The following is a 20853-nucleotide window of genomic DNA, read 5'->3' as shown; positions in this document are numbered from 1 at the left end:
TTTAGTTTTTGTCATTTCCTATCAACAAAGGGACATGTACCCATTGTTCTGACTGCTAATTAAAGCAAAAACAAACATCACTGACTCTGCTAACTGAAAATCATTTCTCACCTACACGTGTACAAATGAGGGAGGTAGAGGCATTGTGCAAATCTGTCCATAAGACATACTTTTCAGTCAAATGCTGGAGACATGTTGAAAAGGTTGCTCTAAATTTCAAATCTAATGAAGAAGATTATAATAAACCTTCCTCTCTGAGAGAGTTACGAGACTCTTGACCGAGCCCATGCCACTTAAGCAGGACCAGCTGATATCCACAATCGAATTTGGAAGCACTTACCTAACACAGCTGTAACTACTAGGCAGTAATTCACATTATGGGTATGGAAGGGCAGATAATGCAGCCAAAGATGCACTGCAGTCACCTGTTTCCAAATGGAAGGTTCTATGTACTAACTTCAAATATTGTATATATTGGCATGTTCCTTTTATTTGGCAAAATATGTGGAATGAAAACTCTATGGATTTCAAAATGCCAAACCCACTATTGTACAACTTCATCCCTGGTATAGAACAAATTGGAGAGACAAGGCAGTATTGTTCAAATTGCATATTGGACTCCTGCATATCTTTTGAAGGGTGAATCTCAACTTAAGTGTGTACCATTCCAAAGTACCCTGACACATTCTTATCACGTTGATTTTCACCCTGTGAGATGCAAGTATTTTGATGTGAACTGCTTGAAGGAATTATATCAGAACATACTACCTGAGAAAATCTTTGACATTAACTGAATGGGGTTTATGCAACATCGTGCTTCATGATTTGACATGTTTTACCTTTATCTGTTACTTGTAAAATCTTTTGCATTGTACATATTTCCTTGTACTTAAGTGTATATTTATTGGAAGCTTTATCTTCCAAAATTTACGTGCAATTCAGTTTTACATTTATTTAACTTAACCTTTCATTGGCACTACATAGCCACATTTGTGCTGAGTTGTCATAAAACACTACCGTGTACATACATACTAGAAAAATGCCACATCCTACACACCCTTCTCTGATATAACATGTCTCACTGACTTTGATTCATGTTTGTATTTATGTTTATATGATTTGCTATGCACTGTTTGAGATGAAACTGTTCAAAAAGAACTGTTTCTTTGTATTACACTATTACAAAAAGGGAACTGGTGGGACAATTTGGACTGGACTTTACAAATAAATACACCTCATTCTAAGTTATGGCCAGTATGAAATTCTTGGAAAACAAAATACATGTCCTGGCCTTTCACTTGTATGTCAGCTTCTTTTAGTGTTTCTCCAGCTAATATTTTAACATGTAGAAGAGTTTGTATCCTACTTGTGCGAATAGCATTGAAATTTGGAGTGATTTATTGTAAATCTAATTTCAGCTTTTTTCCATTTGCATTCAGATATTTTTGTAAGTATGCTGTTCTAAGATGAGGAGATCCTATGTAGATTGTCCTGTTGTGTAAATTTTAAAATGAGTGAGCTGTTCTACTGTATAGCAGCTTTCATACAGTTGTACTTATCACAATCAATATATACTCAAAAACGGTCACAATTTTCTACTATATATTTTTTATAAATGCGCATTCGTTCTTTCTGAATACTAATCAAATCTCATTGTTCTTTATGATTTTTGAGACCAAACTTTTCTGTGAAATTCTTTATATTTACCTTTCAAGAACTTTAATGTTTATCAGCACCATGTAGCCATTATTGTGTTGATGTGCCAGTTAACCTCAATACATACATCTCATTCTTCAGAGATGCTGTTTAAATAAAATGGTGATTTCGTGGTATTTACTTAATGATGAAAATTAACTCAGAAATGTTTTTGGTTAGAGAAAAAAACTAGAAAATTTTGATAACATAAATGGACAGAGTACTGCATCCATTATAGTATAGTATCATAAATTATATACAGTGGTATATGTCATAAAGAGCAAATAAAAGATATTTTAAATTGCCCAAGAAAGGCACATGCCCAAACATATACATATCTGAGGAGTTGGGACTGTGTGAAATAAGCAAACACAATTTTCCAAAACTTTAAAATGCCTTGAACAAATTATTATCTTTAAAGAACAAATTCTATATTGATCTTTTGTTCACTATACTGCAGATCTTGTTTTCCTTTCATTGATGCTGCAGTTGAATTGAAGCAAAAATCTGGATTATAGTATAATATGTACTTAATAAAGTTAATTTTATTTATTACATGTGTAAAATTTTAGCACAAGGGTCCCACCAGTTTAGGAAAATTCAGCTGTAACTTTTATATTTTTCCAAACACTAGAATGAACCATAATCAAAAATTGGGGAACAGTGCAGACTATCAACCCCTTCATCCCATAATATTCCATAGCCTTCACCCTATTACTCCACTAACCCAATAACTATGATCTATTCAACTCATAAAATCCTTTACAACCTTTCCACTATTACTCCACTAACCAAATAACTGATCTGTACAACACATAAACTCTCTACAACCTTTGCACTATTCTTCCGCTTGCCAAACAACTCTGATCTAGCATATAAAATGATCGATGACCCAGATCATCAGACCCACCACTCAAGGCGGCAATGCATATGACTCAAATACAGGATCCAATAACCCGATTACTAAAACAAAAGTAGGAAGATAAGGTGGTCCAAAGTCCAAGAATATCAAAGTCCACCACACAAAGCAGTACAAACTTGAAATCCCCACTGCCCAACACAAAAAAGGTAAGCATTGGCAACACATGTTTGAATCGCAAAAACTCTGCTCATAAAATTATACAGCATAAGGTGGTTAATAACTCAACTATCAGGCCCAACTTCAGATGGTGACATAAACTGTATGTAACTCAAAATATAAAACCCACAACAAACCTACCATTAATGTCCAATACTTACTGTTTTAAAACTGTCACAAACAGTGCAAACCATGTCTGAAACCATTTATTCAAAAGAATTCTCGCCACTCTGATTTCCACCACTAGCCATAGGTACAGAGAACTTTTATTCAAAATTCTGTTCAAGACGACACTTTAAAATTTGGGAGAAGATAAAAATTCTTCAACCCAAGATCAATAAGACATCAAGACGTGAATCTCCTGCCCCCTCCTCTCCATTCCTCCTTCTACACATAACAGAGAAATATGCAGTGCACACATTAAGGGACTCAGGACACTGTTATTTCTGGTTCAGTACCCATGAATGTAGTCCCAGTCTATTTTAAGAGCATTTTTCCCCTTTCATTTTGGTGATAATACAAGAGTTAGATTAAGGCATTCTTGGTATCGATTTTAAGGTAATTCTTATTCCATAGAATTTGAGCATTATTGAGTAGTTGTCTGTGTGTATTTCAGTCACAGTATACAGTGAGTAATGAGGTGTTGATGCTGATCCAAAAGTGAAATCTGTGACACACTGCATCATGCTTTGCTTAGTCACCCTCTAAAAAAAAACCAGATAACCTTTGATAAGAACTTAACCATAACTTCATCTTTGAAGGTATTTTAAATTAAAGAACACTGGCCATACTCCAATATTCTTCTTTTTACATCTGATTTGCATTACATGATTAAAAGTAGTTATACTCGCACAAAAAGAATAACAAAATTATCAAGTGTACGGAAGAAAAAAAATAATTACTCAAAATAGAAGTATTCAATGCTGTTACTTCCCTTAGCTATGATTTCCCACCTATAGAAGATGCCAACCGATAATGCCGTACATTTATCCCCACAAGACGAAGTACATGCTTTTTGTTGTCGAAATATAAAACACTAAAACTATGGATAGGGAACATTTAGATGAAACTATTGAAACTAATTTACTGTTCAGCTTTATATCAATGTGCTTGCACAATGCACTAGATTGTGTCGCTTTCAAAAATGTTCCATTGTTTCAATTTATTTTCAAAATTCCTGTTAATACAGGTAAAAAGGAACCAAAGATAGCTACCTTATGTCGGCTGACTCCATAAAAAAATCGGCACACTTAAAAGAATCCAAAGTCAGTTTCTGGGGTTGGCTTGCTTAGTAATAAAATAACCTTTGTATTTGATATCCTGTTGGTAAGTTTAAGCAAGGAGTTTATTGCTCACTGCCAGTTCTTTTTATTCATCACCTGGGCTTGTATTTGTTTGCCATATGTAATCATAAATGATATTTGCAGGGTAAATAGTATGCACAGCAATAACTTGCTTTAATAATACTTTTTTATGCTAGCAAAAAGATTATCAGTTGCACTCCAGTGAATGTATTTTAAAATAATGATATTAATTTGCAAGATACCTTTGTATAGTTAACCTGGATACAATATAATCACACAGTCACATGTTACTTGAAATTTGGCCATCATTTTATTCTTGTGCACATTTACTGGGTATTTTGAACACTTTGATTAAATAGACACATAGACTTTGCTTTAGAGCCCTTTCGAGGAAACACCACCACCACCCCATCCCACCCCCCACCACCCCCCGCTTAATCTGGCCCTTTATGGGTTTTTGGATAGGATAGGTGATTTGTTGAATAGTATGTTTGGGTAATTTCACCTCTTTCTTTTATATCATAACTTGCTTTTGTCGGATAGTATGTTAGTATGTTTGTGTGAAAATGTGTATCAAAACATCTTCCCTTCGGTTGGATGGTGGGGGTGGGGGTTTGGATAGTAATCAAAAAGCTGTGTATATGTAGTGTATTTGGATAGTAGATAAAAAATATCATTCCATTTCCCATATGCCTTCATACATTTTCAACATGGAAACAGCCTATAACAATCCAAAGTGACCATTACATTTTCTCTGGTCCCTACAAACACTTTTGTCCCTACAATACAATTTCCATTTTAAACCAATGAGTAATGTTAACATATGATTTCCCCATACACACCTACAGTGGTCATAATGAGGCCAGCTCAAACACTGTTACTATGCAACCCCTATTTTAGTCCCCTATGTTAATCCTTAGAGCAACAAGTATGTCTCCACTTTATTTTTTCTGACATTACTGGTGCCGTTCCCATGAGTTAAATCAGAAAAAAGCGAAGACCTACTTGTTGGTCTATGTTAATTCTATGACCAGTTTAATATGGGATTTCTCCGTGTTGCTTGGGCGCCTGTGTAGTTTTGATATGTACCCCCAAACCTAGACCAACAAGTAGGTCTACTTTTTTCCGACATTACTGGTAGCTACCACTAATGTTAGAAAAAAGGAGGAGACCTACCAACAAGGTCTGTTGGCTTAGATTGATGACTGAAATTTTATATGGATATTCCTCAACATTTCAGAGATTACTTTCATAGGTTCTTTTTTTTATATCTCTGTCGCATGCTTAGTACATGTATTTTTATAGGCGTAACTTTCTTTTGTCATTGTGCTTTGGTTATGTAGTAGCTGTCAGTTACTGTTTCATTTTCTGCATACCGTTCTTATATGCATCTCTCTCTGATATTTATGATTCTGGATTCTGTAAGTATGATCAAAGTCTGTCAAACTCCTTGTCCTTGTGTACTTATATATGCATGTTAAATGTCATCATAATTGTGCAATGATCAGCCATTTCACACTGCATGTAACTGTAAAATAGAATCTGTTAAAGTAAACCAATTTCTCTGCATGGAAATAAAAAGATACCACATCACCCAACAGACAGAAATACAAAGTAAAAATATTGTCCAGTGGGGAGTAATTATATATCTCACCCAGAATTGCAGACCACATGAGCCTGACGTTTTATCAATAAAATGCGACGGAAATTGTGACAAAACGAAATAACCTTAACTGTTGCATAATCTACATATGAATATTTATATTTATAGATAGATTATTTAGTATTGCTATAAACGTTCATCGTATTTTATTGATAAAAAGTCCGACTCGTGTGATCAAACTATGCCAGGTTATAATTCCGAGACCGGATTCGAAGCTGGGACAAAATAATATCTCCTTATTCCGGTCTGGTTCCCTGATTCTATGCTCCCTGCGTTGCACTCCGCTATAGCGAACCAGACTGTCCAATATCCTTGAATCTCGAACTTGAAAACTAAGACCGGCAAGGTGCATTTAAAAATATGGCTCGAGCGATGTTCTTGCGTAACACATTATCAAAACCCGTTGATGTTTACAAGAATTTTAAGTTTTCTTTTCCGGAAAGGTGGAAGGGAACAAGAAAGGAAAAGATATGTACGTTTAAAACAAATCCTAAACGTCTACTGAGTGCTGTAAACTTTGTCCCGAGTCATGTTCGGGTTTTGGAAAGTTAGAATCCCACCACATTTGGGGCCGATTTTTTTAATTAAATTTGAGACATAGTTTAAGAGTACGTTCCCTCTCGTCAAAAATTGTAACTCTTTTGGTCAGGGAACCAAGCACACTGTCCTGTGTTATTGTTAATACTAGCCAAAACAAAACGGCTGATTTAAAAACTGTAGAACGTAATTACCACCCCTAATATAGTTAAGTCCGTGACAACAGCGTTTAAAATTTACATGGCAACTTCTTCAAAGAGATTTTTTTTTACATTTGCATTTAGAAACATAGATCAAACCTTTGCATTTTTTTAAATATTAATTAATATAGATTTTGATCATGTTTTAGAGTTTACAGTAACTCCGATTTCTATAAATGGTCACTCTTTCCGAAGTAGCGGTTTATTTCTAAAATCCCACTGTATAATAATAATAGAAGTACTCCTCATGGTTATATTTTCAAGATCCCACACTCTGATAATGATAGAAGGATTCCTCGTGTTTATATTTCCAAAGTCCCACTCTTTAATTGTGATGCAGGTATTCCTCGTGTTAATATTTTAAAAACCCACTCTATGATATTGATGCAAGCATTCCTTGTGTTTATATTTCCAGAGTCCCACTCTAATAATTATGCAAGTAATTCTTTTGGCCGATAAATCAGCCCCACACTCGTGATGATTTTAATTGGGTTTAGGGGCGAATATTACCTATTCATTAAAACATGAAAAAATATGCAGCTAATTTTGATGTACACATCATTATACATTTTATACACTTAGTGGTAATTCTAGCTGCTGTGGAGCTACAGTTGCCACAAGGGTTCATTTGATGACATGCACACTGTTTCCTGAGCAAATCTTATGTTTGGTGCCTTATAAATCCACATGGAATCTCTTTTTCGCTAGATATGGCTGTTACCATACGCTGATAAGTGTTTTACAGTGCACATAGATTTGTTCTGGAAATATCTGCATACAGTAAAATGGTAAAGTTTAATAAACAGGTGACATCAGACCCACATATCATCCATCAGTATCAACACAGATTTTGCGGGTTGATTTATCCTCATGTTTATATTTCCAAAGTCCCACTGAATAATAATGATGCAAGTATTGGTCGTGTTTATTTTTCCAAAATCCCACACTTTAATAGTGATGCAAGTATTCATGGAATGTTTTCTGCATAATCGGGTTATGCAGAATTGAAATAATCTCCTATTTATGAGATATATTTTGAAATAAATTCAAAAGAAACATTCAATGCTTCATCCACAATTTTTAATATTAGTGTTGCAACATTTTTTGAAATCCTTAACCCATTGGTATTTCATGCTGAAATTTGCATATTTCTTACAGATGATCATATTGAAAAGTGTGAACATTCAGCTTTAGAAATAAATTGACTTTTCAATGCTTCAGATATTTCTGAAGCATTTCCTTGCACTTTTACAAGTGCCTACAAATATTTTTTGCATGAATTACATCATTTTTGAGTCATACACAAGTTGACATCATATAGTCAGTAGTGCATAATCATGACAATGTTCTTTTTTTTTTTACATTTAACTGAATTTGCAATTTAGTAAATAACGGCTGTAGTTTCAAAAGTTGGTTATCAGATAATTTTTAGTAATTTTTCGTTGCATTAAAGTAAATTCAATAAATAAGAATAATTTAATGTTTTCATAGTTCTGTTTTTGTTTCTAAGCTTTTTTTCTCATTCAACTTTTATGTTGCAGTTTTCTGTACTCTTTTATTACAGTATGTTAGGACTTTTAAGGTGTAAATTTTAGAAGTCTCGACATTAAAGATTGCAAGTCCCAAATTTTTGATATTTTCTACTTAATTATATCCATTACTGTGAGCAGTGTTACACAGTTTATGAATGAGCAATCAGAGGCAAGTATTAAAATGTAAAATCGGAGATAATTTACTGCTTATATTCTTTTTCATGTTGTCTTGGTTCTCATTTAAATTACTTTTTAGTTCTCGATAATTGTTTAACATTTCCCTGTTATACACATATAAAAATAAAATTTTCGTTTGAAAGTCACGTTTATCTTCTTGCACTTTACTTAATTTGATGCTGAATTGGTTCAGTATTATTATCCTTTGATGAAATATAAGGACATGTATATGACAAGTCTAATCTCAAAAATATATTGCACCACAAATGTGATACCAAAAGTTTCCAATACATTTATTATAAAGAATGACAATATGTTTTTATAACCTGTTCCCTTGGTTTAAACACATACTTTGCAGAAAATGATATATGTCTTATTGTTTTCATTTACATTTTGTACTTGGCTAATGGAAAGTTTCCTTTTAGAAGGCTCTAGATGTTTACGAGATAAAACCTTGGTTTTTAACTAGAAGTCTGTTTCTAAAATTATATTATAAAATGTTGTAAACAACAGGTGACCCAGCATTTCATGGAGAATTTCCAAACTTCAGGACTCAGAGATAAACATGTTTACTACAAAACCAAAATCAGTGTTCAGGTCAGGTAGAAAATGAACTTGATTTTGGACCAGATCAAGTCCAAATTACAATTATCCGTAGCATATAATGGAAATTAAAAAAACTAACAAACAAACAATGCAAATTATATATATATATATATATATATATATATATATATATATATATATATATATATATATATATTTAAAACAAAGTGTTTTTTACAAATATTCACAGACATCACTATTGTAAAAACAACTCCAGACTTTAAAAAGCATGTTATCCTTGTAAAAACAACTCCACACTTTTTAAAAAACCCATCTTTAGATGAGTGTATATGGTCATTTACTGTGGGGTTTTTTTGTTTGTTTTTTTTTGCCATGTCAAAATTTCAGTTGACTTGAATGCTAAATATGTTGTGGAAATTCCCTAACACTCGTATAATCCAGAGTGTCTGTAGAATTGAAAAGGGTCACAAATACTTTGAAGGACTGTATTTTGTTTGATGCATATGTACTTTTAAATATGATACCGTTATGCTTATGATCAATTCCTTATCGAAAGATTAGTGACGTTCCATTCAGATATACATTTTACATTAGAAACAGTTACATAATTAGCACTGTATTTCAAAGTACAGTAATCTCCATATGCATTTCTGGCTTCTTCAATGAGAGTAGCATATGTGGTGTCTTTATCACTTTTTTAATATCCTGAAAAACTGCTATCCTTAAATCTGTCAGGAGCTTGCAGACTCATCATAGATAATGCTGAAAACATCCCAAATACAATGAATGATATTAAGATGTTAACAAGTGAAAAAATATTTCTGAGAAAGGCTATACAAAATTTCAAACAATATGGTCCTATTATATCTTTTCAGACATTATGGCCCTATTATATCTCGATGAACTATTTCATGCTAGAAAACACGGCAACACTCCCAATTTAAGATCAGTTTCAACTAACCACCTTTCCTTCCCAGAACCAGATAAAGAAGACTAGTTTGAAATATCCAGGATCACTAATTTGGAACAGAATCCAAAAGAAATTTAGAGAAAGTACAAATATAAATTTATTTAGTTATAATCCAATTCAATGGATGAAAAGTGGAACCTATTCGATTTGACAGATTTATTACAATTTAAAGTAAAAATTCACTAAACTTTCACTTTGTTGTCTCACTATTTTTGTACTGTATATACACAATGTACCTAATTGGAGCATGTTCATGCAAATTTTCTGTTTATCATGTCCATATATAAATGTAACTTATTATCAGTGCTATGGGTATGTGGGTGTAACTGTGCACATGTACTCTGAATGTCAATACATAATAGAGGGCCACAAGGAGGATTAGTTCTATGCAACTAATTGTGTCAATTAAAGTCATTATTATTTTTCTTTGTGATTTTTTGGGAGCACCTTATTTGACCTATTAAAATAAAGCATTTGTTTTGTTTCAAGAAAAAAATTACAGATACTTGGTCCACAAAATGTTCATTGTTTTTTTTTCTTTCTGAATTAGGGAAATCTCTGCACATACATTTATAAAATCTGGCATACTATTTATTCATCTGGGGTGGGGGGACTAATTGGATAAGTGGTTATAGTGACTGATGAAAAGGTGTGGGTTGGAAGCCTGTGTTGGTTACTGTGGCAATCCTTGGGTTAGGCACTTTACTCTAGTTGCCTTGTCATTAACAGGTCCTACTTGCATGGCTGCACCACAAAACACCAAATCAGTTGTTTAAAAAAATCTTTACAAAAAGTTTGGGAGAGTTATCTTCTTTCAGGACTGCTGAAATGCAAGTTAATGAAAATCTTAGATTACACTGTATATGTTTATTTTTTTTCTTTGTTCACTCTTAATGGCTTTCCCACTTTCTCATTTCAGGCAACTATTTCTTAAATATACTACACGATTATAAAATGGCAATGGCAGATATTGGAGCAGATATGAAAAAAAAGCCTTTGAAAGCTTCTGTCTATCTAGCTGGACTTGCTACACTTGGTATAATGGTGAAAACAAATCCCAATGAACAAAGTTTCCGGTGCCAGCTAATAGATAATACAACTGATTTAATGATGATTGGGCATGCAGTAAGAAATCCCACAAGCAGTTCTCACATGGAGGACCAAAATAAACTAGCCATTAAGGGCTGCTTGAAGTACCAGAGTTTGGTATTTTTCTCAGTAATGTACAGAACAGACTTTAGTTCAGAGGTTGGACTGTATGAAGCTCGGTGCAAGTTTGTAAAGCCACACTGGACAGAGTTTCACAAGAGTGTAGTAGATGTTGGATTATTTGGAAGATGGATTTATCTTGATAAAGCCATGAAAGACTTTGATATTAACCCCAATGACTGGAAAGAAGATGGGAGACCTAAACGGACTGACTTTATTCCAATGACTGAAATAAAAGTACTGCAATAGATTGTCAGTATTCATTTTAATACATCCACCATATGACAAGATGATGTCTTTCCATACATATCTACAAACTTCTGTTCCATCTGTGTATCCCTCCACCTTTTGAAGATCATCAGCTTAATTGTATCAGAATTATAAACTCTGTATAAAGCTTAAGCATGTTACCTGTGTATGGCAAACATTCATAAATTTTGTTCTCTTTGTTTTATGATTACCTATAATTAGTCATCATTTGCCCTGCGTGAATAAGTCGCTTGCATATGCAGACTTGGTAATACTTGATGAATTAAATACTTATACGATTATTTGACAGTTAAGATGAGCTTGGGAATTAGTGACTTGTGAAACCTCCAATAAAATGTTTTTCACCCAAAGGGGACTGAAATGCATTGAATCTGAATTACCGGGTAGGTTAGTTCAGAGGGTTGGAAGCCATTGATTCTTTTGATATATTGAGCGATTTTTTTTTTTCTGTAATTGTGACATATCCATAGTACTATGGCATGAACTACTGACAAAACTTGAAGGTGAGGTTTTTACTGATTGATACTTTTATTTTAAAAGACCAATGTCCGTCTGACTTTGTTTCTGTTTTCAGCTTTTATACAGAAATATGTGCATTTCATATTGTTAACTAGTCCGAAGAGTTAAGGCAAGTGCCTTTTTTTTTTTGAAAGCAGCTTGAACTGGGCTTTTGTCTTAAAAACATTTCTTTGAGCGCCATTGATTCTATTATCCCTAGTGTCAGCACACACAGATTAATGCATGTACATGTGTACCCCCTTGCTGAATGCAGCCATTCTTTCTTCTTCTTCGGTCCAGTTGAAGTGGGTTTCATGTCACATATCCCATGGGTGGTGGGCTCACTTTGTAAACGCATGTTAATTAGTTTTATATTCTGGTTGAGAATTTGCATTTTTTCATGTTTCACTGACTACCGGTAGTTCAATGTTTTACTGACTACTGGTACTTCAATTGCATGCATTAAGCTTATTTTCAAAACTCGGTTTATGTGAGAATCATTAAACTCAATTACACTGGTCTACAGCCAAAACGCTTCTGAAATAAATGTAGTCAAACTTTACTAATTCTGGGTCAGTGAAAATGATGCATGAAATTGTTGATTGGCTCTGGTTTTAACAATATGATACATTATATATGACCCTTGACTTGGGGATGGTGTTATATATTGAGTTATAAAGGGAAGGGATGACAATTTAAACCAGAAATGACTAAATTACATCATTGATTGGATCTATGAATAAATCTATGACTGGGTTTGGACAGTATTGCTTTTTAGGCAAAACAATGAATGATGCAATCTGAAGCTGGTATTGCATCATGCATGATATGAATTGCATCATTTTATTCCTTGAAGTCATGGATAATATAACCGTAACTAAGCTTACATCACTCTGCTGAGCAAATTGCCCTTTGTCATCTCTGGAAATGATACACTGTCATGCTCTCTTATTTCTGTTTAGCCAAAGTGAGCAGAAATGCCTTGTACTTGTGTGAACAATGCAGATAACTTATGCTGTGTTCGTGTTAAACTGACTTTTGCATCACAAAAGTGCAGTATAACTACTATGGTTAAGAAAGCCTATCACCTTTATTTTGGCTGCAAAATTGGAGATCAGGACAAAGACGTTGGCCCCACACATATGCTGCAACACTTGTGCAAAAAATATTCACCAGTGGTTGAACAGAAAAAGGAAATCTATGCCTTTTGCAGTGCCAATGATTTGGAGAGAGCCAATAGATCATATCAGAAATTGTACATATCCAAACATTCCATCAGCTATATGCACAGTACCCCCCAGAAAAGGACTGCTGGTTCCTGCTGCACCAGAATCATTCTCACTTGTGGCAGACAAGGAAGAGGTTGAAACTTCTAGTCCTGAACCATCAGTGTTACGTGACCCATATTTTCTCCCATCAGCCTTCTCTGAACCACACCTCATAACACAAGGTGAACTAAATGACCTTTTCAGGGATCTGAACTGTCTAAGAGTAAGACAGAGCTGTTCGGCTCCAGACTACAACAGTGGAACCTCCTGGCAGGTGACGTTAGGGTTACCGTGTTCTGTGACCGTCAAAAGGATCTTGTCCCATTCTTCATCATGGAAGGCGATCTTGTAGCCTGCAACAACATTGATGGTGTGATGGCAGCCCTCAACATCGTTCAAGATCCAAATGAGTGGAGACTGTTTATTGATTCATCGAAGATGAATATTAATCTGTTTTATTGCATAATGGCACTCTTTTGTCATCAGTTCCAGTTGGTCATGCAGTTCGTATGAAGGAAACCTATGAAAACATGAAACAACTTTTGAGGTGCATTAACTATGACCATCATCAGTGGCACCTTTGTGGAAATTTGAATGTTCTTGCTCTCATGCTTGGTCTGCAGACTGGATACACAAAGTACTGCTGTCTTCTCTGCAAATGAGATAGTCGTGCGAGAGGTTCCCACTACATCAAAAGAGGTTGGCCACTCTGGCAGTCATTGGAGCCCAGGAGGAAAGGTGTTCAGCATCCACTGCTTGTTTAAAGGAAGATTTTGTTACCATCCTTGCACATCGGGCTGGGTCTGATGAAGAACTTTGTCAAGGCCATGTACAAAACACAAGCAGCTTTCAAATACTTCCATGGAAAATTTCCAAGGCTAAATGAAGCTAAGATAAAGGAAGGTGTCTGTGTTGGTCTTCAGATTGAGATGATGCATTTGACTGTGCACTGCTTTACAAGGAAATGACGGCATGGAAAGCCTTCCAGTTAGTGGCAACAATTTTTTGGGGAAACAACAAGGCAGACAACTATCGGGAGTTTGTGGAAAAGCTCAAGTCATACAAAAGCTTTGGTTGCAACATGTCACTAAAGATACATTTTTTGCACTCTCATCTAGATTTTTTTCAACCAAACTGGAGCAGTGAGCGGCGAGGACAGTGAGTGATTTCACCAGAACATTGCAGCAATAGAGAAATGCTCTCAGGGAAAATGGAGCCCATCAGTGTTTGCAGACTACTGCTGGACATTGACAAGAGATGCTCCATTTAATGAATCCAAGAGACAAGCCAAGAAGCATAGAGTAGACAATGAATAAGGACTAAACTATGTACTTACATATACATAATAGTTTTTTGCCTTTCTTTTAATAGTAAATTTTCTTTATATAACCCTTGTGCTGCTTTTTAAAGTGATATATAAACAGGACAGGTGAAATATTATGTAAAGCAACCATTAACACAAGAAAAGACCTAGGTTTACAATTTATGATTAAAACTCAACTATCTTCATAATAAACATCAATGTAAAATCTGAATTAAATATCTGGGAAACAGTAGCCAATTTTTTTTTTAAATTGTCATATTTTAATTCAGCAATCAAAATCCAGATAAAAAATTTTTTACCTCAGAAGCAGACTACTTATAAAAAATTGCAGATCATTGTTATTGTTTGCATCACTGTTACCATACCATTACAACCAATGAAGGTCACATCAACCTGGAATTAACTTTTTTTTCTGGCTTCGGTTAAGTGAATACATTCAGCTCATATCCATATATGTTTTTTCACCCTGTATTTATACTGTTATATCTAGAATTGTGAAACTTGATGAGGGAATGCATTTTGATAAATGCTACATCCTCATCACATAAATAGGCCACTTTGACCATATTTCCAAGCCACTGGGTGGCCAAGTGGTTGAAGTCACTCACCCTTACAGATCACTGACATCTTACCTCTTGGTGTGAGTTCAGTGTTTTGGGTTTGACCAACATGGATATGAGAAAGCTTGCCATTATCTTCTTATGAGAAAGTGATTCTTCCCAGGGTTTTCCAGGGTTCTTCTTCCACCAAATATATGCTGAAAAATGGCATTAAACCCATACCAACTGCAACAACTTGCATTTCACACTTCATTCATCTTAAGCTCTGTTCATGCCAGAATTATCAAACAAGATGATTATGTGCATCTGTTAGTACCACACCATTGCAGCAGAAGCAGTTAATTGTGACCTACATTTTACAATTTACTGGTTTATGTTCAGTTTTTGCATTTAGCTCATGACCAGTCCTTTTTTATCTCCTGTATTTTGCTGTTATGCCTGGAATCATGAAACATGGTGAGAAATTGAATCTTCTAGAGTATTGCACCCTCATCCAAGTTTTATTACATTTTTTATTTAGGTAGCAGTAATAGATAATCTGTCACTATTGCCTTGCTTACCTCTTCTGGTAAGCAAAGTACCTATTCCAGGCTCCCATTTGATGAAACATTCTATAAATATGAAACAGAACACTCTGAACTGATTTGACTCCTGTGTCACTTTCTTTTTTCCTTGGATGATATTCATATTAAGTGTGTAATTTGTCTTCAGCAAGTTACCTCATTTCCATGTTCAAAGACTTCCCTTTTAAAATTATTCTTATTTTTTTAATTACCAAGTGATTTTCCACTCAGTCCCAGCAAATTTTGATTGCAATATGAGTTCTCCTTTTAGCTAACAGACTTGATTGTGCTGTGTGATAATCTAACTTTCTCCTGTCAGTTCTTCCCCATTCCTTTACCCAGTGTTAGAGTAAGTATTTGTTCCTGTATTTTAATTCTGGAATGTTTTATGTTAATAGTTACTTTGGCTGTACTCATATTCTTGCCTAGGGTAAGTAATTCTACCAAGCTGTAGTTCCAGTAATCTCATAAGTTGTGGCAATTGAATAATTATTAAGTACTTACTATGGGTAGTACTATTATAATTGCTGTTAAGTACTTACTATGGGCAGTACTATTATAATTACTGCCATTAAGTACTTACTATGGGCAGTAATATTATAATTGCTGTTATTAAGTACTTACTGTGGGCAGTACTATTATAATTGCAGTTATTAAGTACTTAATATGGGCAGTACTATTATAATTGCTGTTATTAGATACTTACTGTGGGCAGTACTATTATAATTGTTGTTATTAAGTACTTACTATGGACAGTACTATTATAATTGCTGTTATTAAATACTTACTATGGGCAGTACTATTATAATTGCTGTTATTAAGTACTTACTATGGGCAGTACTATTATAATTGCTGTTAAGTACTTACTATGGGCAGTACTATTATAATTACTGCCATTAAGTACTTACTATGGGCAGTAATATTATAATTGCTGTTATTAAGTACTTACTGTGGGCAGTACTATTATAATTGCAGTTATTAAGTACTTACTATGGGCAGTACTATTATAATTGTTGTTATTAAGTACTTACTATGGACAGTACTATTATAATTGTTGTTATTAAGTACTTACTATGGGCAGTACTATTATAATTGCTGTTATTAAATACTTACTATGGGCAGTACTATTATAATTGTTTCTTTAAATACCTTTATAGCAATGCTTCATCAGTACATTTTTGAATAAGCACTCACATATGTGGTGTGATTATACTTGGTGATTATACTTGTTGCATTAAATAATTTTACAGCACTGCTTTGTCAATACATTTCGAAATCAAATATTCGATACTTTCATTTCAGATTACAGGAGTACATATTATTCATTTTAGGAATGTAGCAAAAATATGGGCATATGAAAGCCACGTGGGATTCTCACCCTCCATGTTTATCTTGCTCCTTGTTCATTTAAACATTTTGTTGTGTATGGTCCGATGTTGTTTGGGATCACTATGTGTTGCTCATTGTATTCTTGTTCATATATTTCATCGTTGAATTTCATGGATTCAGTTTTAGAATTGAAAACTGAAAATTTCCATAACCTTTAAATTATCTTTCCTTAAATGTAATGAATAATATTTTAACTGCATGTGGTAACTCTCTGCTTGTAACTTTTTCCTCGGTATTTGTCAATTATAGTTGTGGCTTCAACTGCTCATTTGTGCCTATTGTTTGCATTTCAGACACTTGTATTGGTTGACTTTGTTCAACAGTACATTCAAGTTGGTATTAGGTTGCGTCTCAGATACTGGTCTTCTATACCTCTGTTTTTTTTTAATACATACTAAAATCTATCCAAGTTCATTATCTACGACACAATCATCTTCATAGCAATAATTTTCAAAAAAATTATCAGAATCTTTTTCATAACCACCACCATCATTTTAGCGCTGTTGTTCATAGATCAAAAGAGCTTAGGGGATGGGATGTTGTCTCTCGTCCGATGTCTGTACATTAGTTATCACAAGTTTGTTATCAAATGTTCTCTTCCTAAACTCTGCGGAAGATTGCCATGAGACTTTAGATACACGTTCATCCCATGGACTAGCTGGTCACCAAGGTAAACAGCGCTGCTTTGGCATCTAGTATGGCCACTATATCATCTTGCTATCTCATCTCCTATTGAATGGATGATCATACCAAATGGGCTTTGACTAAAAGATGCCGATCTGACATCTAGTATGGCCATTATATCATCTTGCTATCTCATCTCCTATTGAATGGATGATCATACCAAATGGGCTTTGACTAAAAGATGCCGATCTGACATTAAGTATGGCCATTATATCATCTCACTTGAAAATCTTGCTATCTCATCTCCTATTGAATGGATGATCATACCAAATGGGCTTTGACTAAAAGATGCCGATCTGACATTAAGTATGGCCATTATATCATCTCACTTGAAAATCTTGCTATCTCATCTCCTATTGAATGGATGATCATACCAAATGGGCTTTGACTAAAAGATGCCGATCTGACATTAAGTATGGCCATTATATCATCTCACTTGAAAATCTTGTTATCTCTACTCCTACTGAATGGATGATCATACCAAATGGGCTTTGACTAAAAGATGCCGATCTGACATCTAATATGGACAGTATCACAGCCATCTTGTTATTGCCACTTGTGTAGTATCATTGTTTAAATGTTCTTATTAATAACTGCTTCCTGTGTTAGCTTCTGTGGAAACTCGCAATTTATACTACAAGTCATATATTCTTCCAACAATGGATTATTGTTAAAATGTATGGGGAAACTTCTAAATCTGAGCTTGACGGGATTTATAAACTACAGAAACAAACAGCATGCATAATTTTAGATGCATCTATATTGATCAGCCCTCAAAAGCATTGTTTACAGAACTCACAAGGTTCACAATATATGACAGGATAGGTTTTCACAATGCAGTTCTTTTATATAAATGTCTACATGGAACTGCACCAGAGTATCTTCAGGACTTATTCAGGCCTTTTTCAACACAATACTAGTTGAGATCAATATTACATGGAAACCTAGCACCAAAACCAAGAACAGCAATTTTAAAAAAGCTTCCAGTACTCTGGTACAGTTATGAAGAACAAGCTTACACTACATGTAAAATCTGCTGAAAACATTACAGTATTTAAGAAGAGATAGCATGAGCATGCATGTGTTTCTAATAGATAATGGAATTTAGTATTTTAATACTAAACAGGTTAAAATACACAGTAATTATTGCTATCTTCAAAAATTGTGCATTGTTATACTGTCCTTATGAGGGCCTCAAGGGAGAATATTTGTTGACTAATGAGTCACCCTCTATAAATAAAGCATTATTATTATTATTATTATGTAGAGACTGCTCACTAAGATATAGTGGCGTAGCAATCTGCCTTGGAAGTTATCAGTTGAATTCTGAACATGCACGTATAAACACTGTTGTGAATAGCAGCTCAAATCTTCCTCGTTTTCATTATGTAGTGTCGGATGAGACTCCAAAATGTTTGTAAACTTTTACATTGAGTCAAAATGACGAAATCCTAGGCTTTAGCTTTGGGAAGCCGTGCAGTGGCTGGACTGGAAACGGTGTTTCACATGCTTTAGGATTGCCACCAAACTAAATAAGGAAGTAGTTCAGATAAATTTACTTGTATGAAATGTTGAAAGAAACAGAATAAATATTGGAATCCTTTGAGTTTTCTGATGATGAAGATAAAGACAAGTACGCTCCAATTTTGCAAATATTTCATGATTGTATCGTCCCCAAGAGCAATGTAATCCATGAAAGAGCACTTCACACCAGCTTAGTCAGAAATCAAGGCGGTCCCTGGAGGAATTCGTAATAACATTGCATGAAAGTGCCAATCATTTCGACTTTTCGTACAAAAGAACAAAAATGGTTAATCTTGTAATTGAAGTCCTAGATAACGATATTTCCAAAAAGATACAAATGAAAGCCGACCTTACCTTAGTGAAAGCCATACAAACAACAAGACAGTGGGAATAAGTCATATACGCGAACGAAGTCAGATCGTCAAAGATTTGGATGAAATTTCTAAACAAAATAATGCACCAGGAACTGAACCCGATCAACCAGCATAAAATGATGGCATCGTTGAAGTAAACCAAATTGGACTGGTCAAGCAGCTAATCATGTCACAAATGTAGCAGGATGCAAGGTAGAATTGAAAGGAAGAAGGTGCAGAAGTTCTAATAAACATGATCACTTTTCCATTGTCTGTCACTCAAGGAGGGTAATAATTAGGATACATTCAATGAAACCAAGCTACAGAGAATGCAAAGTACCAAGAAACAATCTTCACTAGATATATAACTGTGCGTTGATGACAATGAGGCATGGCATGTGATTTTGAAAATTTGTGGGGCCTCAGTCAATTGCACACAAAAAAAAACGACTGAAGCAGATGCAACAGTTATGTCGGGAAAGCATCATACAACTCTCTAAAAGCAAATCTGAGCCAATAGTAATCCATGTTGTGCAGCCCTGGAGGGATTGTGGATTCAAGAGGAGTGTTTATGGCACATACTACTTATAACGAAGTATCATATCAGTTTCAGAGACTTGTCATCAAGAGACTAGGGATTTAATCCATAACTAGGGTACTTACTGAGTAAACTGTTATGTGATAGAACTGTTTGATATATTGGATGTTTCAGTATTTAGTCTAAATTGTACAGATAGTAAGACCTATTTCATATAACAACATGCTATCACAAGGGCTCGTATCGTTGCTTACAGTTAACTTGTCATAAATGTACTATAGAATAACTACAATGCAGGACACTTGTCTCCTTGCTTGTGCCAACTATTTAAGAATAAACGCTGATATTTCAAGCTACGCTTTGCATAGCTTAATAAATTTGGTACCGATATTTAGCTCAGGCATTCGACTGTCTATCTCTATCAAACGTTTGACTTAACAGCATACCTTTAAGGAATGACAAATCATTTTCCCATGCTACCGCTCGACATGTCCCTGATAGCGCCCGCGTCCATGTCCCATGATATGTCCTAGAAATATTTACACCCGCACGGCAGAACTCACTTTTAGATAAATTAATTGTCAAATATGCATCAGTGAGTCTATCAAAGAATTTCCGAATTGTTTCTAAATGTTCTTTCCAGGTATCGTAAATGATGACATCATCAATGTAAGCATCACAATTGTCTAGACCAGAGGTAATCATATTCATGAGACATTGATAAGTACTTGGCGACCCTATCATCCCAAATGGCATTACTTTATATTGATAAAGTGCATCTGGAGTCACGAAAGCCGAAATCTCCTTTGCGCTTTCCGTTAGTGGAAATGGCCAAAATCCTTTCACAAGGTCAAATTTGGTGACATACTTGGCATTCCCGATCTTATCAATACAGTCATCGATTCTTGGTAATGGAAATAAATGTTTTTTTTTTCTCTCACACTATTCAC

General features: G+C 34.6%; 1 protein-coding gene across 1 annotated transcript; it reads left to right on the top strand.

Annotated features, from left to right (window-relative positions):
* Nucleotides 1-6025: 6025 nt before the first annotated feature.
* LOC149807000 (mitochondrial import inner membrane translocase subunit Tim29-like) lies at nucleotides 6026-16667 on the top strand. Its single transcript, XM_089960537.1, has 2 exons — nucleotides 6026-6212; nucleotides 10643-16667. The coding sequence occupies exons 1-2, from the start codon at nucleotides 6101-6103 to the stop codon at nucleotides 11179-11181; spliced, it is 651 nt and encodes a 216-aa protein (XP_089816663.1). The 5' UTR covers nucleotides 6026-6100; the 3' UTR covers nucleotides 11182-16667.
* Nucleotides 16668-20853: the final 4186 nt, after the last annotated feature.

The sequence above is a fragment of the Sinohyriopsis cumingii genome, chromosome 1 (genome assembly GCF_028554795.1).
Source record: "Sinohyriopsis cumingii isolate HCF-2022 chromosome 1, ASM2855479v2, whole genome shotgun sequence".
NCBI lineage: Eukaryota > Metazoa > Mollusca > Bivalvia > Unionida > Unionidae > Sinohyriopsis > Sinohyriopsis cumingii.
Note: the sequence above shows the minus strand (reverse complement) of the source record. Positions and strands in the feature narration are given on the sequence as shown.

Bases quoted from the DNA above. Each gene is read 5' to 3' on its own strand.
- LOC149807000 (XM_089960537.1), top strand. From the start codon at position 6,101: ATGGCTCGAGCGATGTTCTTGCGTAACACATTATCAAAACCCGTTGAT. The intron at 6,213-10,642 runs GTACGTTTAAAA...TTCTCATTTCAG, and splicing joins AACAAGAAAGGAAAAGATAT to GCAACTATTTCTTAAATATA.